The sequence below is a fragment of the Vulpes vulpes genome, chromosome 6 (genome assembly GCF_048418805.1).
Source record: "Vulpes vulpes isolate BD-2025 chromosome 6, VulVul3, whole genome shotgun sequence".
NCBI classification, from domain to species: Eukaryota; Metazoa; Chordata; class Mammalia; order Carnivora; family Canidae; genus Vulpes; species Vulpes vulpes.
The window spans coordinates 106,871,422-106,892,602 of record NC_132785.1 but is presented as its reverse complement, the minus strand read 5'-3'; the positions used below and the strand labels follow the sequence as shown (position 1 = coordinate 106,892,602).

Genomic DNA, 21,181 nt, shown 5'->3' with positions numbered 1-21,181 from the left:
AGGCAAACAAGGTCCTGAGCATGTTATTTGATTCCTAGATTGGCTTTTGGCTGAAACTATAATTGTCCAGATTTTTCAGTTATGTGAGCTGGTACATTTCTTTTATTGATTAAGGCAGTTTGACTTGTGGTTTGTGTCTTAACTAATGGAAGAATGATACAACATATGTTGGCTGGACTTAAATATAACCTGAGGAAATACCTTATCATATTTAGAGAACAAGCAGAAATGGAGTAAGGCCAGCCATTTAAATATAGATTAAAACAAGGTGCTCTTGGCAAAATCCAGGATTGCCCCTAATTTGTTATTTCGTAGTACAACATCCAACATCCCTTTCTATTTGGAGGTAATCCCTCACCATGTCATGCTTCCCATTCTGGAGCTCAAGAGAAAAGATACTTCCTCTTGGGGCATCTGGATGGCTCATTTGGTTGGGTGTTTGCCTTTTGCTCAGGTCATGATCTCAGGGTCCTGGGATTGAGCCCCAACTCTCTGTATAGGGCTCAATACAGGGACTTGCCCCTCCCCCCTCACACCCACGTGTTCTCTCTCTGTCTTTCTCTCCCTTGCTTACCTGTACTCTCTCTCTCTCTCAAATAAAAAAACAAAATCTTAAAAAAATATATATATCCTCCCTCTTTCCATTTGGGATACATCCAAGTTGTGATCTGTGTAAGACCTTAGATTCTCCTGCCCAGGATCTTGAATCTTGAGAGACAAATATAAAAGTGCAGAAAAGTTTAGCAATTATTTACAGCAGTGCTGCTGTATTACTTTTCCATTGTTCCTGTGCCAAATTACCATAAATATAATAGGTTAAAAGAAACTAGATTTATTATCTTATGCTTTATTTTTTTATGCTTTATTTTTTAAAACATTTTATTTACTTATTTGAGAGAGAGATTGAGACAGAGAGCATGAGCAGGGTAGAGGGGTAGATGGAGAGAGAGAGGGAGAAAGAAGCAGGTTCCCTGTGAGCAGGATATGTGGGGTTTGATCTCAGGACTCTGGATCAACTGAGCCACTCAGGCTCCCCACTTACTTTTTTTTTTTTTTTTTAAAGCAAGGGGACAGGACCCATAGGTAGGAAGAGCTACCTTTATAGTTTCATACATCGGAAGCCGAATACAAGTTCACTGGAGTAAAATCAAGGTGTTGGCAAGACTGTGTTCCTTCCCCAGTTTGTAGGGGATTATCTGTTTCCTTGAGTTTTCAGAGCTTCTAGCCACTCCCTCCTCTTCCCCCAGCCCAGGATTCCTTGGCTCCTGGTTCCGTTTCTCCATTTTCAAAGCCAGGAACTCTGACTCTTTCTGTCATCATGTCTATGATTACAGCTGGGAAAGGCTGTCTGCTCTGTGATTAGATCACATAACCACCTGCATAACCCAAGACCCTCTTCCCATCTCAAGATCCTTAACTTTAGTCACATGTGCAAAGTCCCTTTCACCATGTAATGTACCATCTACAGGATTTGAGAATTAGAATGTGGACATCTCTAGAGGCCATTATTCTGCTTGATACCTCTGCTGTAGTTGATAGTGCAGTGGTGGCAAGATCATAGAGAGTGCAGAAGAGAAAGTATTCGGTGGAGACAACACTAACGATGGCATCCTACCCTAACCTGCATGGTGTGATTCTTGTTAACTGCTACCCTGATACCTGACTAGTTTTTGAGCCTAATGTTCCAAACTTCTCATCAAGCCTAAGATATCTAATAGCTAGCTATCCTATCAATTAACTTTCTTCTTAAATACAGAGTGATTTTCTGAGTTCTGTTTTGGTAGGTAGCTACATAATTTCAAAGAGAAAGGTAAATTTAGAATTCAGTTATCCTGGTTCCCTGGACAAAGACTATCTCTAATAAGAGGTCTATACATGTTAGCCTTTTACCATAAATATTCAATTGATCTGACTACTTTTCTCTTGTTCTGATTCTATACTCACCAAGTACCTTTTCAGCAGGCTTCTCCATAGGACTATTGTCATGAGAACTATTATCATGGGAAAAAATGTGCTGTGTTAATTTTGAGCATTCCAGTCTGAGTAACAGTAATATTTCATTTTTAAACTATTGGATTGGCATCCTCTATCTGGTAAGATTGTTTAAGAGAAAAAGAGAGAGAGAGAGAACCCACTCTAGGTGAGTGATAAAATCAAAATTCTGTACATCTAAGGCTGGAGGTTAGATTCTGGGCTCTGGCAAATTTACCAAGGAAATGAACGTCATCTCTTAGCACCATTTGGGAATTTGGGAATTGGATTTATCTTAAGCCATACTGGATACCTGGATGTAGCCACTTAGACATGTTTATTTCAGGGGCTCCTGGGTGGCTAAGTGGTTGAGCATCTACCTTTGGCTCAGGTTATGATCCCAGGGTTTGGGGATCGGGTCCCACACTGGGATCCCCACAGGGTTTCTCCCTCTTCCCATGTCTCTGCCCCTCTCTCTGGGTCTCTCATGAATGAATAAATAAAATCTTAAAAAAAAAAGAAATGTTTTAGGGGGGCCTGGGTGGCTTAGTGGGTCAGGTGTCCAACTCTTGATTTCAGCTTGGTTTGTGAGCTCAGGGGCCTGAGATAGGACTTCACATTGGACTCTGTGCTCAGCAGGGAGTCTGCTTTGAGATTTGCTCTTTCCCTTCCCCTTTGCCCCTGCCCCTTCCTCCTTCTCTCAAATAATAAATAAATCTTTAAAACATTAAAGAAATGTGTATTTTAGTAGCTAAAGACCAATTGTGTGTGTGTGTGTGTCTGTTTATATTAAGGGAAGATCAAAGGCACAAGCCTGGAAACCTGTCTTCTACTTGTTTTATATTTCCTATTGTGGCTAAATATTGTTAAGACCCTTTCCTTCCTTTTTTTTTTTTTTTTTTTTTTTTTTTTTGATGTAATTTCTACCCTCAGTGTGGGTCTCCTACTGATAACCCTGAAGTCAAGAGCCACGTGCTCTACCAAGGGAGCCAGCCAGGTGCCCTTGTGAGGATCTTTGAAATGTAATGTTGAACAACTTAAGGAAATGATTCTATTAAGTACAAGGCCTTGGTTTGCTTACCTTGTAGAATTTACTCTCTCTCTGTCTGTTTTTTTTAAAGATTTTATTTATTTATTCCTGAGAGACACACACACACAGAGAGAGAGGCAGAGACACAGGCAGAGGGAGAAGCAGGCTCCATGCAGGGAGCCTGACGCGGGACTCGATACCAAGACCCCAGGATCAGGCCCTGGGCTGAAGGCGGCATTAAACCGCTGAGCCACCGGGGCTGCCCTCTCTTTTCTTTTAAAGATTTTATTTATTTATTTATTTATTTATTTATTTATTTATTTATTTATTTATTTATGAAAGGTACACAGAGATAGAGGAGGCAGAGGCAAAGGCAGAGGGAAAAGCAGGCTCCTCGCAGGGAGCCCCATGTGGACTTGATCCTAAGACCCTGGGATCATGCCCTTAGCCGAAGGCAAATGCTCAACTGCTGAGCCACCCAGGTGTCCCTTAGAATTTACTCTTATGTTAACTTTCACTTTAATTTTTACCTCATTAAAATTTAAAAAATGTTATCTTCTATGGTGAAAGATAGCATACAAATGAAAGAGTGCAAAAGACATACACAATTGTTTGAAACCAAATTATCAAGTGAAGATTAGTGTAAGCAACACCTAGGTTAAGAGTTGAACACTGCCAACACCCAGAAGCTGACCGGGGGCTCTGATCGTCAGTTCCCTCTCTGAACTAAAGACTAGCTGGATTGTTCCTTTTTTATTATATGACTCAGAATATGGCAAACATTTCATCCGTCTGAAAACAACAAAAATGTTGGTAAAATATTGAAGAGTCAACAAAAAGAGAAGTAATTATCAGACTAAAATCTAGGTGAAGGCAGGATCTCAGAGTAAGTGGAGCAATGATGTCATTTTTTACCTTGAGGCATATTCCTTAATTGGCAATTTAAGTTTGGTTTTTCTAGGCCTTGAAGGCCAAGTAGGACAGAAGATAAAGCCCAGTGTCTGGTGGGAGTGGAAAGTCTAAAAGGGGATCTCAAAGGGCTACAGTTTTGGTGTAAGGGTAAATTATAAATAAATAGACCATTTAACAGATTGGAAAGAATGTTGTCTTGGAAGGAGGAGATTGAAGGGAGCTGTAGAAGGGGCATTGGACCCATAAGACAGCCCTCCCAGGGATATGTAACCCAATATGCATCTCCTGGTGACTTAAAAAAAATTCCAAACAGTGAACGTAGCTTAACATGGTCCCTCCTGGTAGAAGCAAAAGCAGATCCTCTCTGGAGGAATAAACCTTTATCCTAGGCCTCAAAGAATTCCCATGAATAATTTTCCAAGTTAAGTGCAGCTCACAGTAAAAAATAAGCAAAAGAATGGAAATGAATAAAAACAAGCAACAACAGAAACAGGTCTCATAATTCCAGTTATCTGTTAAATAAAAATAAATTAGTTTTTTTCATTATTATTGACATAATTGCACTTATATAGTGAAAAACTTTAAAAGAGTACTAATGTGTTTTGGGGTGCCTGGTTGGTTCAGTCTATGGAGTGTGCCATTGGTTGAACGTCCAACTCTTGGTTTTGGCTCAGGTCATGATCTCAGGGTCATAGGGTTAGGGTTGTGGGATCTAGCCCAGCATCTGGCTTTACACTCAGTGTAGAGTCGGCTTGAGATGCTTTCTCTCCTCCTTTCCCTCTCCCTCTCTCCCTGCTCTTCCTCTTTCTCTAAAATAAATAAATCTTTTTAAAAAAATGCAGATGGAAAAAAAAAAAATAAAAAAAAATAAAAAAAAAATGCAGATGGATTTAAATGAAATTTCTCTTCTTACTAACTTTACTTATACTCCTTGGAGGCAACCATATTCCACAGTTTTAGGGGTGTTTATTATAACTTTATTTATTTATTTTTTTTATAACTTTAAAAAATAAACTTTAAAATAGATATTCTTGGCTTCAAAAGGGAATAAGTAAGATTTTATTCCCAGGATATATCCTCATTTTGTAGTTACGAGTATAAAGCAAAATACTAAGCCTACAAAAAAATTACAGTGTCAGTCTTAGGAATAAAACTCTCTAGAGATTTTTTTTTAAAGATCTTATTTATTTATTTGTTTGTTTGTTTATTTACTTATTTAGATAACGTGAGCAGGGGGAGGGGTAGAAGCAGTCCAAAAGAGACAATCTCAAGCAGGGTTGGCCCTTGAGCGTGAAGCCTGACATGTAGCTTGATTTCATGACCTCATGATCATGACCTGAGCAGAAAGCAAGCATCACTCAACCCAGGCACCCCCTCTAGAGAATTTTTAAGAGCCTAGCTAAAGATCTATTCTCTTAACTTACTAAAATCCCTCCCCCCCTCTTTTTTTTTTTTAAGATATTATTTTTATATAACCTCCACACCCAACATGGGACTGGAATTTATGACCCTGAGATCAAGGGTTGCAAGCTCTATGGACTAAGCCAGCCAGGCACCCCTAAAATCCCTCTTAAACAAACAAACAAACAAACAAAAAACAAATAAAATCCCTGATTTCTTCATCCCACTTTGAAACTTGAAGTTTTAAAATACTATAGACAGCTTGTTTTTAATATTCTGGTTTGTGATATGCGTAGGGAAAAAAATTGTTAGTCATGTGCAGTTAGCTCAACTGTTGGCTATATGCCCAGTCTGGAAAACATAATTTTCAGCACTATAATCCTCATAATGAGGGCTCACTCATTATTACATAGATTTGGTTTTTACCATTGGTCTAATTATGTCCTTTGAATAAAAGAGTGTGTGACTAAGTCAGGAGATGGATTCTTGTCCCAGCTTTGTCAATAGTTTGCTGTGTGATTTGGCAAGTCACTTAACCTTAGTTTTCTCTACTGGGTTAACAATTACCAAGATAGAATCATAGATCATTAGAATTGGCAGAGACTTCAGAATTGATTAAGTACAACTCCTTTATTTCATGGAGAGGGTAAATGACTTACCCAGGAGCTTTCTAGAACAAGCAGTCTCCTGCACCTCAGACCAGTGCTCATTACATAAGACTTTCTTTCAGTGTCCTTCCAAGAACAAACAAACAAGCAAACAAAGAGTGAAAGCACTAAACAAATGTATGGCTTTTTAGAAAAGCCAGATTAACAATGTTAACCATTAGCCTGCACCCCATAGCCTGTTAGTTTGTCTGTAAATGAACCTCGTCTAAGATAGATATAAATGCAGAAGTTCTAAAACAATGTACGAAAAGGTCGAAAAGTGAAAGGTAAGGAAAAAAAATTCGGCTTGGAGAATACCCTTATAAGGAAAACGAAATTCCAACAGAGTACTTATGTTCTTTTATTGTTTCTGGTCTTTAACTTGCACAAGGTGAAATTAGGGAAGAGGAGAGTGGCTGCTTTTACATATTTTTGAAGGAATGGTGTGCAATATGGGTTATTTGAAATCGAATCATTTGCCTCAACTATACTCCTCATTACATCAGTCGTCTAATTTAGCGCCATTCCCTCCCCGGCCACTACCCAAAACAACGCGCTGAAACCTTCGAACACCGCAGTCAATGCAAAAACTCCAAGTCCCGAAATGCTCCGCCGGCGGTCTTCGCCGCTTCCTCGGAAGAGCGGACTTCTTCCGTATTGGGAGTTGTAGTCATTCAGAGCCCTGACTTCCGGGACGCGGGGGAGGACGTACGTCCGGGGAACTACATTTCCCAGGAAGCCAGGCGCGCCCTTCTCCGCCCTCGCCGGCGTAAGACTCCACCCCCTCCCTCTCTCCTCTCCCCGGACTGCACTGCTCACGCCTTCCTGGTAGACTGAGCTGGGAGAAGTTCACTCCGATCAGCTGATCCCAACTGACAACAGGAGAGGAGGAAGCCCGGGAGGCAGAGAAGGAGGGGGGGGGCAGAGATGGAGATGAGGATGGATCCGCCGGTGCCCTGAGGAATAGCCCCCGCCCGCGCCGGCTCCCGCGGCTCCCGGTCCCCCGACGCCGCCTCGCCACGGCCGAGCTGCTCCGTGGTGGGATTCCCGGGCCGCCGCAGGCGGGGAGGGAAGGGCACGGCCCAGCGCCGGGCCAGCGATAGTCCCGGGGGGGGGGGGGGGGGGGCCCGCGGGTGCGGCTGGGTGGGGGTGGGGTGGTATAAACAATAGATTGAGCTCTGGCCTCTGCTAGCGTGGGGGTGGATTTGGGGGGACCTTCTTTGTTTAGGCTCTGCTCGTGCCCCTCGGGTTGTGCTGGTGTTCCCCGGGAGAAAGGCCGGGTGAGGAATCCCCGGCTGGAGGGAGGTGTGGAGGTGGGGGCCCGAGTGGGCAGGTTGTTTGCTTGGCCGGTGGGGCGGGGACGTAGGTGTTCTTCTGAAGGTGGATTTCAGATTTCTCTGAATTGTGGCAAATTCCAATTTTTGTTTCCGTTGTGGGAGCCGGTTGGACATGGCTGAGGTTAGGGTGTAAATAAGGTCTCCTAGTCACTCGCCTTCCTTGTTTGTCTAAAAATAAGATTGATAGATTGATTAGGAGAGGGAGGAGTAAATACCTGTAAGGGGAGCTTTACGTTTTGTCGGGGTGTTAGGATGGAGGTCAAAGCTGAGGGGGGTTAAGGATATAATTGTAGAAGTGACAAAAGCCTCTTTCCTGCCCCAGTTATCCACCACCACCACCCCCCTTTTTCTTTTTGAAGTTATTTTTAAGTTTGTTTTTGAGTGACACAAAGACAAAAATTATTTGTTTTAACTCATTGCAGGCCTGGCTTGCAATGGGCCATAGCGGAAGAATTCTTGTCTCCTGTTGCTCCCCCCCCCCCCCCGCCTTTTTTTTCTTTTTGCATTTAGAGAAGGGACAAAAGGAAGTACAGTAATTATTTTTTATTGTTTTTCAACACGACATGGTGACTTTTGTTTTCAGGGTTAAGGTCCTTAATAGACGTCTGTCCAGAGGTGAAATGACCTAACTAGATCTGCCACGGACTTTGATGGAGCTAAATTTTACGTTATTATCATTTCTTTAGGTTTTTACAGGCCTCTTTATTCTCCTCACAAGTGTGTGTTGCAGTATGGGGGAGTGCAGAGGGTTGTCCCTCCAAGGACTGTTTGCTTAATGATTTTGCTTCCAAATTTAATAACTGGATGAACAGAGAATTTTGGTCTGTGAAATAAAGAGACAAAAAGTCTCTGAAATGCTTTGGGCCTAGAGATAGTGGCTGTTTTCTTTTCTTTTCTTTTTTTTTTTTTTTTTAAGATTTTATTTATTTATTCGTGAGAAACAGAGAGATAGGCAGAGACAGAGGCAGTGGGAGAAGCAGGCTCCTCCCTGCAGGGAGCGTGATGCGGACTTGATCCCAAGACCCCAGGGTCATGCCCCCAGCCAAAGGCAGACGCTTTAACCTCTAAGCCACTCAAGGGTCCCCAGTGGCTGTTTTCAAAAGGAGGAGCCTTGCCCATGATTTGAGAAGAAATTTTTAGGGATCAGAAATAGCCTGTGTAAATTTTACAAGCAGGAATGAGATTTCTCTCAGGAGTTCTGGTCTCTTATTTAATCACAATCTTTTTTTTTTTTTCTTTTTTCTTTTTTAAGGTGCACTTCTGTTTTTTAGATGAGTTTTTAGATGAGTGAAATCCTTTTCCTTCCTCTATTCTAGGTATCCCCTGAAATATTGACCTGAGGTTGAATTATATTGCAAAGCTCCTGACCACTCTCTTTCACTACCCAAACCTTGTGGCTGAGGCCCAGTGGATGAGCCCACCTCAGTGAACCTATCGAATCTCTCTCAGATAGCCATAAGAGACCCTTTCAAGATAATTTTGACCACCAGTTTGCTTGCACTTTATGGAAGATAAAACCATCAAACCAAATCAATGTTGCTGCTGATACAGGAATCTTGAAAGCAGAAAATTAAAAAATTTGAACATTTGTGAGCGTATGAAGAATTCTGATAGGACACCGAAGGTTTGTTTTTGTTTTTTTAAGGTGTTCAGAATCCTGTGAAAGTTCTCTGCAGTCCTCAGACTCAAAGCCTTTGCCTTCACCCCTGGGGAAAGCCCAGGGACCGTTGTATGGTGGGTGATTTCCTTGCCAATCTGAGTATGAGTGCTCAGACTTCCCCAGCAGAGAAGGGCCTGAATCCGGGGCTGATGTGCCAGGAAAGTTATGCATGCAGCGGGACTGACGAAGCGGTCTTTGAGTGTGATGAGTGCTGCAGTCTGCAGTGTCTCCGCTGCGAGGAGGAGCTCCATCGGCAGGAGCGCCTGAGAAACCATGAGCGGATAAGACTCAAACCTGGCCATGTCCCTTACTGTGACCCCTGCAAGGGCACCAATGGGCATTCGCCAGGTATCAGGCAGAGGGCAGCTGTGAGGTGCCAGACCTGTAAGATCAACTTGTGCCTGGAGTGCCAGAAGAGGACTCATTCTGGGGGTAACAAAAGGAGACACCCCATTACTGTGTACCATGTCACTAAGGTCCAGGAGTTACTGGAGGAAGAAGAACTGGATGAGGAGACCAGGAGGAAGAAGATGACCGAGAAGGTTGTGAGTTTCCTCCTGGTAGATGAAAATGAAGAAATTCAGGTGAGCCTGTGGGTGAAGGTAGGAGTCGTGTGGTTGTGGAGCACATCTCTTTTTGGAAGGTAGCTTCCCCAAAGGAAAGTCCAAGAAGAGCTCACATTTTGATCGTTAAAGGGCGAGAGCCCTGAAAGCTTAAGTTGCACAGAGTCAGATTTCATCACTTACCAGTTGTGTGACGTTGGGCCGAATTACTTTATCTCTCTGAGCCTTAGTTTTCTCATCTATAAATTGGAGATCGTGCCTACTTCATCAGGCGGTTGTGAGGATGCAGTGTTACCGTGTTTGTAAAGCCTGTGACATGATCGATACTCAGAATATGGTAGCTGTTACTATTGTTATTAGGGTTATTGTGAAGGAGACCTGACTTAGATCAGCTTTCTGAATGAGAGCACTCTGCAAGTTGGGAATAAATGTGATGACAAGGGGCTTGTGTGTGCAGGGCAGGGAACGCAGTGGGTCCCCTGGGAGTGCCAGGCAGCAAGTCATAAACCGGCTAGCTCGATTTAAGAGAGGGGGCGATCTTCAAAAAGTGCCTTCTGATAAGGAAAGTCTTCTGCTGATGGCCTCTTCTTTTCATGTATGGGCTGGTCAGGAAAAAGGGCACCTGCCATTCCAGAAGGACTGGAGAGTATTTTATTGGATTCCCAGTTGGGGCAAAGATAGTATGTGATGCAACCAAGCTGGAGAGATGGCGGCAGGTGACATTTAGGGGTGAATGGGGAAGGGATAGCATAGCATTTATACTTTTCAGTGAAGGTAGCATAATGTCAATACTTCGGAGTAAAGACTGCTTGAATTCCCTGCTAGCTTCACCGCTCACTGTGTAACCATAGAGAGTGATTTGAAATTCATGCCTCAGTCTCCCTTGTACTTTACAGTAGTAGTCGAGAAGATTGAAAGAGAGTAAGGAATGGAAATGGAAGGGCCCGTATCACAGGGCCTGGCATCTAGTGTCCAGTACTAGCTCGATGTTTTTGTCAGTGTCATGGGGTATTTGTGGCACATCAACTCGGTACTTATCAGCAGCGATGACTCCTCAAGTCTCCACGTTGGGGGAGAACCTTTGTCAGTTGCTGTTTGACAACCCTCCAGTGCTGATGAAGAATTTTTCAGCTGCCTTTTCCTCCTTGGTAAGGTTATGGAAATGCATTACATCATGATTCCATTGTCAGCTAAATACTTCGCTAACACAGACTTCTTTATTGCTTGAGAGGAACTAATGGAGTTATGGAAGAGTGACCCAGATCCCATTCTGCCTCCCTTGTTAGCAATAATGTCTTCATTATGGTTATGCTCTAATTGGGGGACAGAGCAGTAATCCTCATGGATGTTGTATTGACACCAAAAAGAATATTTTTTGAGGGGTGGGGGATGTGCCACGGATACATGTTCCTTAGTAGAGAATTAGGAAAATATATGGAAGTGTAATGAAGAAGACAAATCCAACTACTCAGAGATAATATTTGTCCCATCTTTTTTTCTGGCAGTGTATAATAATGTATGTAATTGGGTTGTTTATAAAGATTTCTACTGCTTTGGTTTCTTTCTTGGCCACTTCCCGAGAAGTAACAGTTTCTTAAGCTTAGCACTGGTTGGGACTAATGGATTAGACATAGAATTTATTCTTTTTAGGTGGTGATTTGTTTTCCCAGAGTCACAGTGGAAAATTCTTTGAGAGAAATTTCTGGTTCTGTTTTCTAATGTCAGTGTCCAAAACAATTAGATGATTGTCTAATACAAATCGGAATTATGAATTTAGCCAGAATGTGAACTTCTGGAGATCAGGACCATGTCTTAGGCCCTATATCATGTACAGTGGTCGGCACATTGTCAGTGCATAAATACTTGTTGATAGGTCAGTGATGTCACATCTCAACTTCAGTTTTTTTTTTTTTTTTTTTTTAAGATTTTATCTGTTTATTTATGAGAGACACACAGAGAGGGCAGAGACACAGGCAGAGGGAGAAGAAGGCTCCTTGCTGGGAACCTGATGTGGGACTCAATCCCTGGACCCTAGCCCCAAGCCCAAGGCAGATGCTCAACCACTGAGCCACTCAGGTGTCCCTCATCTTCAGTTTTTTAAAAACGGATATCATGCACCTACCTGTTAAAACCTAAAATAACACAAAAGGGCATATGATGGCAAGAGTTTCCCTCCTACTCCATCCCCTTAGTCTCCTTCCTTAGAACCATCACCACAATGAACTACATGCCCTTTTAGAATTTTTGACACGTATTTATGAATATATGTATGTGTTCTTTTTTTTCTTATTCTTTTTAAATGAAAATGGAATCTAATATGCTGTTTGTCCCTGAGCTTATTTTTTCACTAAAGAACATAGCTTGTTGATACATTAGTACATTTTTTAAAAAAATATTTTATTCATTTGTTCAGGAGAGAGAGAGAGAGGCAGAGACATAGGCAGAGGGAGAAGCAGGCTCCCTGTGGGGAGCCTGATGTGGGACTGGATCCAGGATCCCAGGATTATGCCCTGAGCTGAAGGCAGACACTCAACCACGGAGCCACCCAGGCGTCCTGATATATTAGTACATTTTATCAGTACATTGAGGTCTACCTTATTATTTAAAGGCTGCCTACTATTTGGTGAATGGATTTTCTATAATTTTAGCCTTTTAGTGGAAATTTGAGTAGTTACAAACAAGGATATGTTGAATGTCCTGTGAAATCTATTTAGAAATGGAATCTCTTTGTCACATGATATGTGTATTTTATTTTTTTAAAGATTTTATTAGAGTGTGCATGCATGTGCACATGAGGAGGGGGAGGAGGAGGGAGAGAGGGAGAGGGAGAAGCAGGTTCCCTGCTGAGGGGGAGCCCAGCTTGGGGTTTGATCCCAGGACTCCAAAGTCATGACCTGAGCTGAAGTCAGACCCTTAATGGACTGAGCCACTCAGGCACCCCTGATGTGTGCATTTAAAATTAGATAGATATTACCAAATTGAGCCTCTGAAGTATTTCAGTGAGTCCTCTAGGATCTTGACTCATAATAGCTAAAGCTGAAAAACTCTTTTAATAATGGTTATTAGGAACTGTTCTTAGCACTTTACATGTATGAGCTCATTTAATCTCAACAATAACTCTATTATTAGTTTCAGATTGCTGCTGTAGCAAATTCCCACACATTTAGTGGCTTAAAACACACATTTATTTTCTTATCGTTTGAAGTTCAGAAGTCCTAAAATGGTCTGTGTATGGCTGTGTTTCTTGTGACTCTAAGGAAGTATTTTCTTGTCTTTTCTAGCTTCAGGAGGCTGCCTACATTCTTTGGCTTGTGGCCCCATCATGTAGCTTCGAAGAGAGTGATGTAACATCTTCCTGTCCTTTTCTCTGTCTTTCCGCTTCTCTTATCTCTTTCTTGGACCTTTTGCCTCCCTCTTACAGGGACACTTTGATTATGTTGGACCCACTTGGATAATCCAGCACTGTCTCTCTCAAGGTTTTTAATTCAGTGACATCTGTAAAGCTTCTTTTGCCACATAAAGTGACATATTCACAGGTCTCAGAAATTAGGATGTGGTGAGTAGGGGGTGCAATTTCACCTGCTGCACCCTATGAAGTAAACTGTAGTTGGTTTGGGCTGCTGTGTATGATAGAATACCATATGCCATTATATTATAGGCCATTCCGTAATGTATAAACAACAGAAGTTTATTTCTCACAATTCTGGAGGATTCCCATCCCACCATGTCCAAGATCATGGTGCCAGCAGATTCAGTGCCTGGTGATGACTGACTTCCCGATTTATAGACAGCCCTCTTACCTTCTCTCTGTCTTCAGATGGTGGAGGAGAGTTCTAGAATCTCTTATAAGAGCACTAATCTTATTCATGAACCTCACGTCATGACCTAATCACCTCCCAAAGGCTTCGCCTCCTAAAATTGTCACATTAGGGGTTAGATTTCAATCTTTGGAGGGACACAAACATTTCATCTAGAGCGTTGTGTTTTGTAGGTGAGGACAGTAAAGTACAGAGTAACTTGCCAGGATCAAGTTACAGTAAGTGGCAGAGGATTTGAACACAAGTATGTGGCTCTAAAATTCTCACTCTGGGGCAGCCCAGGTGGCTCAATGGTTTAGCGCTGCCTTCAGCCCAGGGCCTGATCCTGGAGACCCGGGATTGAGTCCCACGTTGGGCTCCCTGCGTGGAGCCTGCTTCTCCCTCTGCCTGTGTCTCTGCCTTTCTCTTTCTCTCTGTGTCTCTCATGAATAAATAACTAAAATCTTAAAAAAAGATAAAATAAAATTCTCACTCTATGACACTTCTGTTGTCTCTAACCAGGTAGTTAAACCTTCTGATGATGCATTTTGTGGTCCGTAGCATCAGGTCACCAACTTCTCAGGGCTGCTGTGAGGAGCAAATAAAACATTGCTGTATATAAATGTAAGACAGTGTTATTTTTATTTTTTATAAAGATTTATTTAACAGAGTGTGTGTATGCATGCACAGCAGGGAGGGAGTAGCAGAGGGAGAGGGAGAAGCAGGCTCTCTGCTGAGCAGGGAGCCTGATGTGGGGGGTCTATTCTAGGACCGTGAGATCATGACCTGGGCTGAAGGCAGATGCCTAACCAACTGAGCCACCCAGGCACCCGAAGACAGCATTAATGGAGAACTGTTTACTCACAATAGTAGAGATTCTATGAGTTAGGCCCCATATTTGTTTTTCTTTTTAGACATTGGTGGGTTTATGACTGTTTTCAGTTTTGTTTCAATTATTATTCCTAAAATAATAGGAGTTATTTTAGAAGCTTGTAGGCTGTAACTTATGCGTGGTCTTCTTAAATTCTACGGCCTAGAGTCCCCTAAGGTTTGTTGTTTATGGTTTGACTGTTGCTCAGTTTCTTTTGGAAAACCTGAAAGTTCCTTTTAGAAACAAAATTCCATTTAGGAGAGAGAATTTTTTCATTACCTTGTCATTTGAGTGTATACTATAGTGCTAAATTTGAGGAGAGACTGCTTTTGGTCTCAGAAGCAAGAATTCATTTGTTGCTCTTAAATGGACACATTTGGTCTATTAGCCAAAAGCATTTATTAATTCATCACAGTTGTTGAGCATATATTGTGTGCCAGGCACTTTTTAGGTTCCAGGGATACATGGCTAATAAGACGTGGTCCATGGCGTCATAGACTTACCATTCAAGCAGGGAAAGCAGAGGTCACACAAATAAAACACGTAAAAAGCTGCTTGTGTAGGATAGTCGGAAAGTTTTATTGTAGAGATGACTTTTAAGCAAAGACCTGATGGATAATACCACCTGGGGAAATAGAGGGCAGTAGGAACAATTAGAATGTAGATGGCATGTATGAGGTATAGGAAGAATGCCGCTGTGGCTGGAGAGAGTGGGTTCCAGATTATATGGGGCCTTGTAGGCTGTAGAAGAAAGTGTGGCTTTTAAGAGTAATGGGAAGCACCAGACTGCTTCCTGGTAGTAAGTCACATGACTTGGTAGAGGTTTTCAAGAAATGGCTTCAATGTGAAGACTAGATTGTAGTGACTGATGGGAGGGGAGGGGCAAGAGGAAAAGCAGGGAGATCACTTAGGAAGCCATTGTAGAAGATAAGCTGAGAGGTGGCTTAGATTTGGTGTTACCATTGACACTGGGAAGATGGAAAGACACTGATGAGAGCTTCTGGGTTGGTGATCACATGGACATTGGGAGGCTGCTACAGAGTGGAGGGGGAGGAATGAGAGAACTCACAGTGGTGACTCCTTGGCATTTCGTTTATACAGATCACACCTGCTTAATGGCCTGTATTTTATTGATTTGATAAAACTGAAAGTCTTTAAGAACCTGATTCATTCAATGAAGAGTTAAATTAATCTCACTTGGTATTATCTAACACAACGGTTCTCAATCAGGAGTGATTTTGCTCTCCCAGAGGGCATTTGGCAATGTCGAGAGACATCTTTGGTTGTTATGACTGGGGGATGTGCTACTGGCTAATGGGTAGAGGCCAGGGTGTTGGTAAATATGTTACAACACATAGGGCAGCCCCCCACAAAAAAAATGATCTAGTACAAAATGTCAATTGGTGCTACGATTGAGAAACTGATTTAACGGATGAAAGTTTGGTCTAATAGGAGATCTGTATTCTGGTTACATGTAAAACATACCAGGGACAAAAAATGTAACCTATACACCAGTTTTTCCTCCCTCTCTTGGTTCTGTTTGCTCCCCAGAAGTAATGTAGTTGAAATCAGTATTGTCTTTTGGCATACTTGTAACCTCTCCAGTGAAGTGACTAGACGTTCTTTGCTGTATTCATTGATTTTTCTAGGCCTCACTGGAACTGTGCTAGGAAAACCAGAGGACTTCCAGGTCCATTATTTAGAGTCCATAATAAGTAAATGATCCACACTGATAAGTCATCCATAAGCTCTTGAACTCAGAGACAACACCCTTAGCAAATAACTCAAAGGTTAGAAGAATAAATTTCTAACAATCAGAATTCTTAGTGGAGGAAGAGGATAGTATTTTCCTATCTGTTGTGTCTTATGAGGGATTCAGACATCCTGTCTTAATCTGAACGTTTACTAGAGAGGAGAGGAGGGAGGAGAGGAAAACCAGGGAGATCACATAGGTGAGAAAAAAGTGAACAATTAAATCTTTTTAAATTCGTATGCATATATTTAAACCCCGTGTAAGTTTTTCTTTTTTTCATAACCACCTTATTCTCTTTTTTGTCCCTTTTTGACAAACTTGCCATGACTGTCTTCTTTCTGAGAACATAGGGTAGCAAGCTGATGAGCAATTTCACCTGTTTGCCCTTCATGCTCATTGACCCCTGACTGGGCCATTAGGAGAGCCTAGGAGCGTCTCATGCCCAAGACTCGTCAAGTGAAGTCCCCTCACTGAACACACAAGGTGATAAGGAAGCCCAGTGACCCAGGAGCAGTCAGTGAGAAGCTAAGAAAGTGTCCACTGGGGCAGGCCTTCCATGACTCAGAAATCTAGTCTCAGCCCACTCTGACATATGAGGCCAGACAGACCCTTCTTCATTCCTCCTCCAGCACAGTGGTGGACTTCCTCTCTCTGAGACCGTTCCTTTAAGAAGACCCATCACGTTGCTTGGCTGCTTTACTTGTTTACAGTCCCAGAATAGTGTGGCTCAAAATACTGGGACTTGGCTTTTTTTTTTTTTTTTTTTTTAATTGGCTAAAGGAGTCATTATTCTTGAGAGATTCTGGAATGGAAACCAGCAGAGGATGTTTTCATACTGTATGAGAATCCTTGACCACAAACTAGCTCTGCTAGTCAGCCCCATTTTTGTGCCCCTTTCTTAGACTTAATCTGCTAGTGACCCCTGTGGCTGTGTCTTCTGCTTCCTGGTTTAGGGTACCTTGCTGGGGCTTGATTTTACAGACAGGCTGGCAGAAACCTTTGGGGGCTTAATTCTGGCCAATAGGTCATGAGCCAAGGGAGTCAATCTAAAGTGTGGAACTTCCTCATTTTTGCTCTGCCCACAGCCAAACGATGACAGTGTAAGGACTAATTTTGGCACTCTAGCTGGTTAGCGCAAGTTCTGGTCAGTATGTGGATATATGTGCTGCTGTATTAACTCTTGGGTGCTGTATAATATAACAAAAAAAAAAAAACATAGATCTGCTTAGGAGCTGTCTGTCAAAATCATAAGCAATAATTGGCTGAGTAGCAGAGGCTCCCTCCCCCGTCATTGTTTTCTACTCCTAGAAACCCAATTAAAAGCCCCTTTTGCCTGGTAATAGTCGTAGGGGGAAGGCATGGTATGGAATTACTGGGAAATGGGTTGAGTATGACTCAGGCAAGCAGGAGGAGGAAAGGGCCTCTATTACGTACCTTCACTTTCTGCCCAGCATCTTCTGAGCCTTCTCAGCCATGGGCTTGTTCAGTTCTAACAGGGTCCCAGCGTTTAACTCGGGAGGCTGTTTTGTTTGGTACACTGTAAAATCTGACCCATATAAGCCATCAGAACCACTGTGAGTCAGCTTTTCAGGGAACCTGTTTTTAACTATTTCAAGTTACCCTCCTGTTTGTGTGATTCTATTTTTTCTGGTTTGTTACTTTCTTAAAGTGATTGATTTTTCTGGAATTGGGCAAACATTTGGCTTTTGGAACCAGGGTTAATTTAACAGGCAGATTTCTTACTAAGTTGACCTTATGTTTTTTCCTGTGGATGCATCTCCTGGCTGTAGCATCCTTGAGTTTATCCTTGAGATTGTGTATGACGGAAGTGCTTCTGGTAGCTGGTTTAACTTTCCTGGTTGGGGGAGGGGCGATTTGTGCCTGCTTTGGGAGGAGCTCCCATGAGACCATTTCTGAAGTTAGAACTGTAAAATGTATGGATGAAGAAGAGAAAGAAAACAACGATATAGGGGGTGCCTGCGTGGCTCAGTCGATTGAGTGTCTGACTTTATCAGGGTCCTGGGATTGAACCCTGTGTCAGGCTCTCCACTCAGTGGAGAGAGAGTCTTTTTGTCCCTCTTCCTCTTCTTTTGGCCCCCCCCCCCCCCAAAGCTCACACACACTCTCTTTCTCAGATAAATAAATAAAATCTTTATAAAAAACAAAACCAAAAAACCCCACAAGGATATAGAAAGTTCCAGGCAAGAATTGGAAGGGCCTATGGGAAGGGATACAGAGGAACTTTTGGAGGTAGGAGAGCATGGATGTTTCCTGGGAGACTGTTTTGTTCATTTCCTTAATTTCTTGATGGCTTTTGGCCAGCATTTAAAAGACTCTTTTCGATTGGTTTGTGTGGTCAGCTTGGTGGTTGCTGGAGTTCTTGGGCAGAGAAGAAGGTATATGTGCCATGCAAAAGTACCTGACTTCTGGCTTGACTTCACTGAAGGATGATTCTACTTTCTGGTATCTTCTGGAATCTTTTTCACTTCCCAATTTCCTTCTATTTGAGACTGAATTATTGCTGTCTTTCCCAGGGAATTTGACTCTAGATGCTAGAATGTTTGAAAAGAACTGTCAGCTTCATTCCTGCATGTAGTCACAGATGTCCTGAGTTCAGGTTAAGAGACAACATAATACAGAGCAACTCAGCAGCAGTCATAGAGTATTCGAGAAATTCCTCTGCTTTCTAGCCCAATCTTTTCTGCCTGGTGAGTGTCATCCAAATGGCTTAACTTATTTTCCATAATCGCTCATAACCTTGTCTTTCAAAGTGCTCAAATTCAGTTTATCTGTATCACTTAGTGGCAGTCATAAACATAGAGTGTCCATTATGTGCCTTATTAGTTTGAGTGATCTCTATGAAAAATGTTTTAAAATGAAAATTCAGAGATTAAGTGAGACTGGGGGAGGGTGTGAGAGGGGATGCCAGAGGCCTTCATTCCCGAGAATGTCTGTGAATAGAGGCTGTTTGAGAAGGATCCCATAGTTATTTTTGCATACCCTCTCTGGTCCTGCCTGGGTGACCTGCATTTAGTTTGTGGTCATAGGTGACTACATAGGCACTCTCGCCTTTTTCCATCTCAGCCTTTGTCAACTCTGTTAAATCTGGCCTATAACTGATGGACAGGTGGACAGGCAGAGAACCTGCTTGCTTTTCTTTTTCTGTCTTCTCTGTCTTCTTTCTCTCCTACCCTGTCTCTTCCTTCTTCCCCTTTCTTCTCTCTCCCCTTCTCCTTCCCCTCCCGCATACCCTTCCTTTCCTTTTCCCCTCCTTCATCCTTCTCTCCCTCTCTCCTTTCCTTCTTTCTCCCTCTACTTCCCTCTACCCCTTCATGAATTACGAAGTTAAATCTGCCAGTACCAGGGAAAATTTCTTTCTAGAACGAAATAGAAATGATTTTAGGTTTATGTATTATTTTGGATTGTTCACGGCATTTCTCTTCCTTGCATTATCACAGAAAATTGCAATCACTGCACAATTGTTTTTAAAAGGATTGACCTAAAAAGGTTTTGTGCAGCCTCCCTTGAGCACCATATTTTAAAGAGCAACCCCTGCCTTGGCCTTGTAGTTCTAGTCTTCTCTCCTGATTTTTTTTCATACCACTTAACACCATTTGATACCATATGTACTTTTATTTATTTATTTTTTTAAGGTTTATTTATTTGAGACAAAGAGAAACACGGTGCAAGTACCAGCACACACATGAGTGAGGGAGGGGCAGAGGGAGAGGGAGAGAGAGAATCTCAAGCAGACTCCTTGCTGAGCACAGAGCTTGACGTGGGACTACATCTCATGACCTGATCTGAAAACAAGAACTGGATGTGTAGCTGACTGAGCCACCCACGCACCCCTATCATGTGCTTTTAAAAATCAGCTCTGTTGTGATGCAGTTTACACATAGAATAATATATGAATTTAAATTGTATGGTTCTATGAGTTTTGACAAATGTATATGCACATGTATAACCACCACCACCGCAATCAAGATATAGAACATTTCCATCCCCCAGAAATGTTCCTCAGCAGTCACTGATCTGTTCTTTGTCACTATAGATTCGGTTTTCCTAGAGTTTTGTATAAATAGAATCATGTAGTACTGTTTTGTACCTGACTACTTTCTTGCACTGTAAGGTTTTGGAGCAGGGGTCATTCATGTTGTTTGTTACAGTTCACTTTTTATTGCTAAGTAGTATTCCATTGCATGGATCTACCACAATTTATTCATCTGTTGACTTGTTTTTTGGTGTGTGTGCTATATATTTTAATTGTTTGAATATGGTCTTCTCCCTGTTAGAATGTAGGCTCCTTGAGGGCAATTATTTATTTTTTTATTGAGGTGTAATACATATCACATAAAATTAACCCTGGTAAAGTGAACGAGTCGATGGTATTTAGTACATTCACAGTTTTGTGCAGCCACTACTCTGTCTAGTTCTAAAACATTTTATCATCCTGAGGGAAAACCCTGTATCTGTTAAGCTGTCCATTCCAGAAGAATGACTTTGTTGGTCTTTTTAAAATAGCTTTTATTATTTTCCAGTTATAAAAATGACAGACTTTGCATGTTAAAATACTGAAAATATGGAACTACAGAAAGTGTGGAGTTTTATCTTAATTTTACAATAAAAGAAGGCCACTAATATCTCAGTTCTTTTTTTTTTTTTTTTAAAGATTTTATTTATTCGTAGAGATACAGAGAGAGAGAGAGAGAGAGAGAGAGAGGCAGAGACACAGGCAGAGGGAGAAGCAGGCTCCATGCAGAGAGCCTGACATGGGACTCCATCTCCAGGGTCTCCAGGATCACACCCTGGGCTGCAGGCGGCGCTAAACCGCTGCGCCACCAGGGCTGCCCATCTCAGTTCTTTTTAATGTTGCATTTACTTTTTTAAGTTTTATTTAGTTATTTGTTTTTTGTTTTGTTTTGTTTGCATTGTGTCTCTGTCTCTCTCTGTGTCTCTCATGAACAAATAAATAAAATCTTAAAAAAAAAAAGATTTTATTTATTCATGAGAGAGAGAGAGAGAGATAGGCAGAGGGAGAAGCAGGATCCATACAAGGAGCCTGATGCGGACTCGATCTAGGCATTCCAGGATCATGCTCTGAGCTGAAGGCAGATGCCCAACTGCTGAGCCACCCAAGCCATCCCAAGTATCCAACTCTTGATCTTAGGGTTTTGAGTTCAAACTCCATGTTGAGTTCTGCATTGGGCCTGGAGCCTACTTAAAACAGTTTTATAGA

General features: G+C 42.0%; 1 protein-coding gene across 1 annotated transcript in view; it reads left to right on the top strand.

The window, feature by feature from the left end:
* Positions 1–6,685: 6,685 nt before the first annotated feature.
* ZFYVE1 (zinc finger FYVE-type containing 1) overlaps positions 6,686–21,181 on the top strand; it is a 52,925-nt gene continuing 38,429 nt past the window's right edge. The window contains exons 1-2 of the mRNA XM_026008536.2: positions 6,686–6,999; positions 8,615–9,542. Coding sequence (XP_025864321.1) covers positions 9,030–9,542 — 513 coding nt within the window. The 5' untranslated portion in view covers positions 6,686–6,999; positions 8,615–9,029. The remainder of the gene's footprint in view (positions 7,000–8,614; positions 9,543–21,181) is intronic.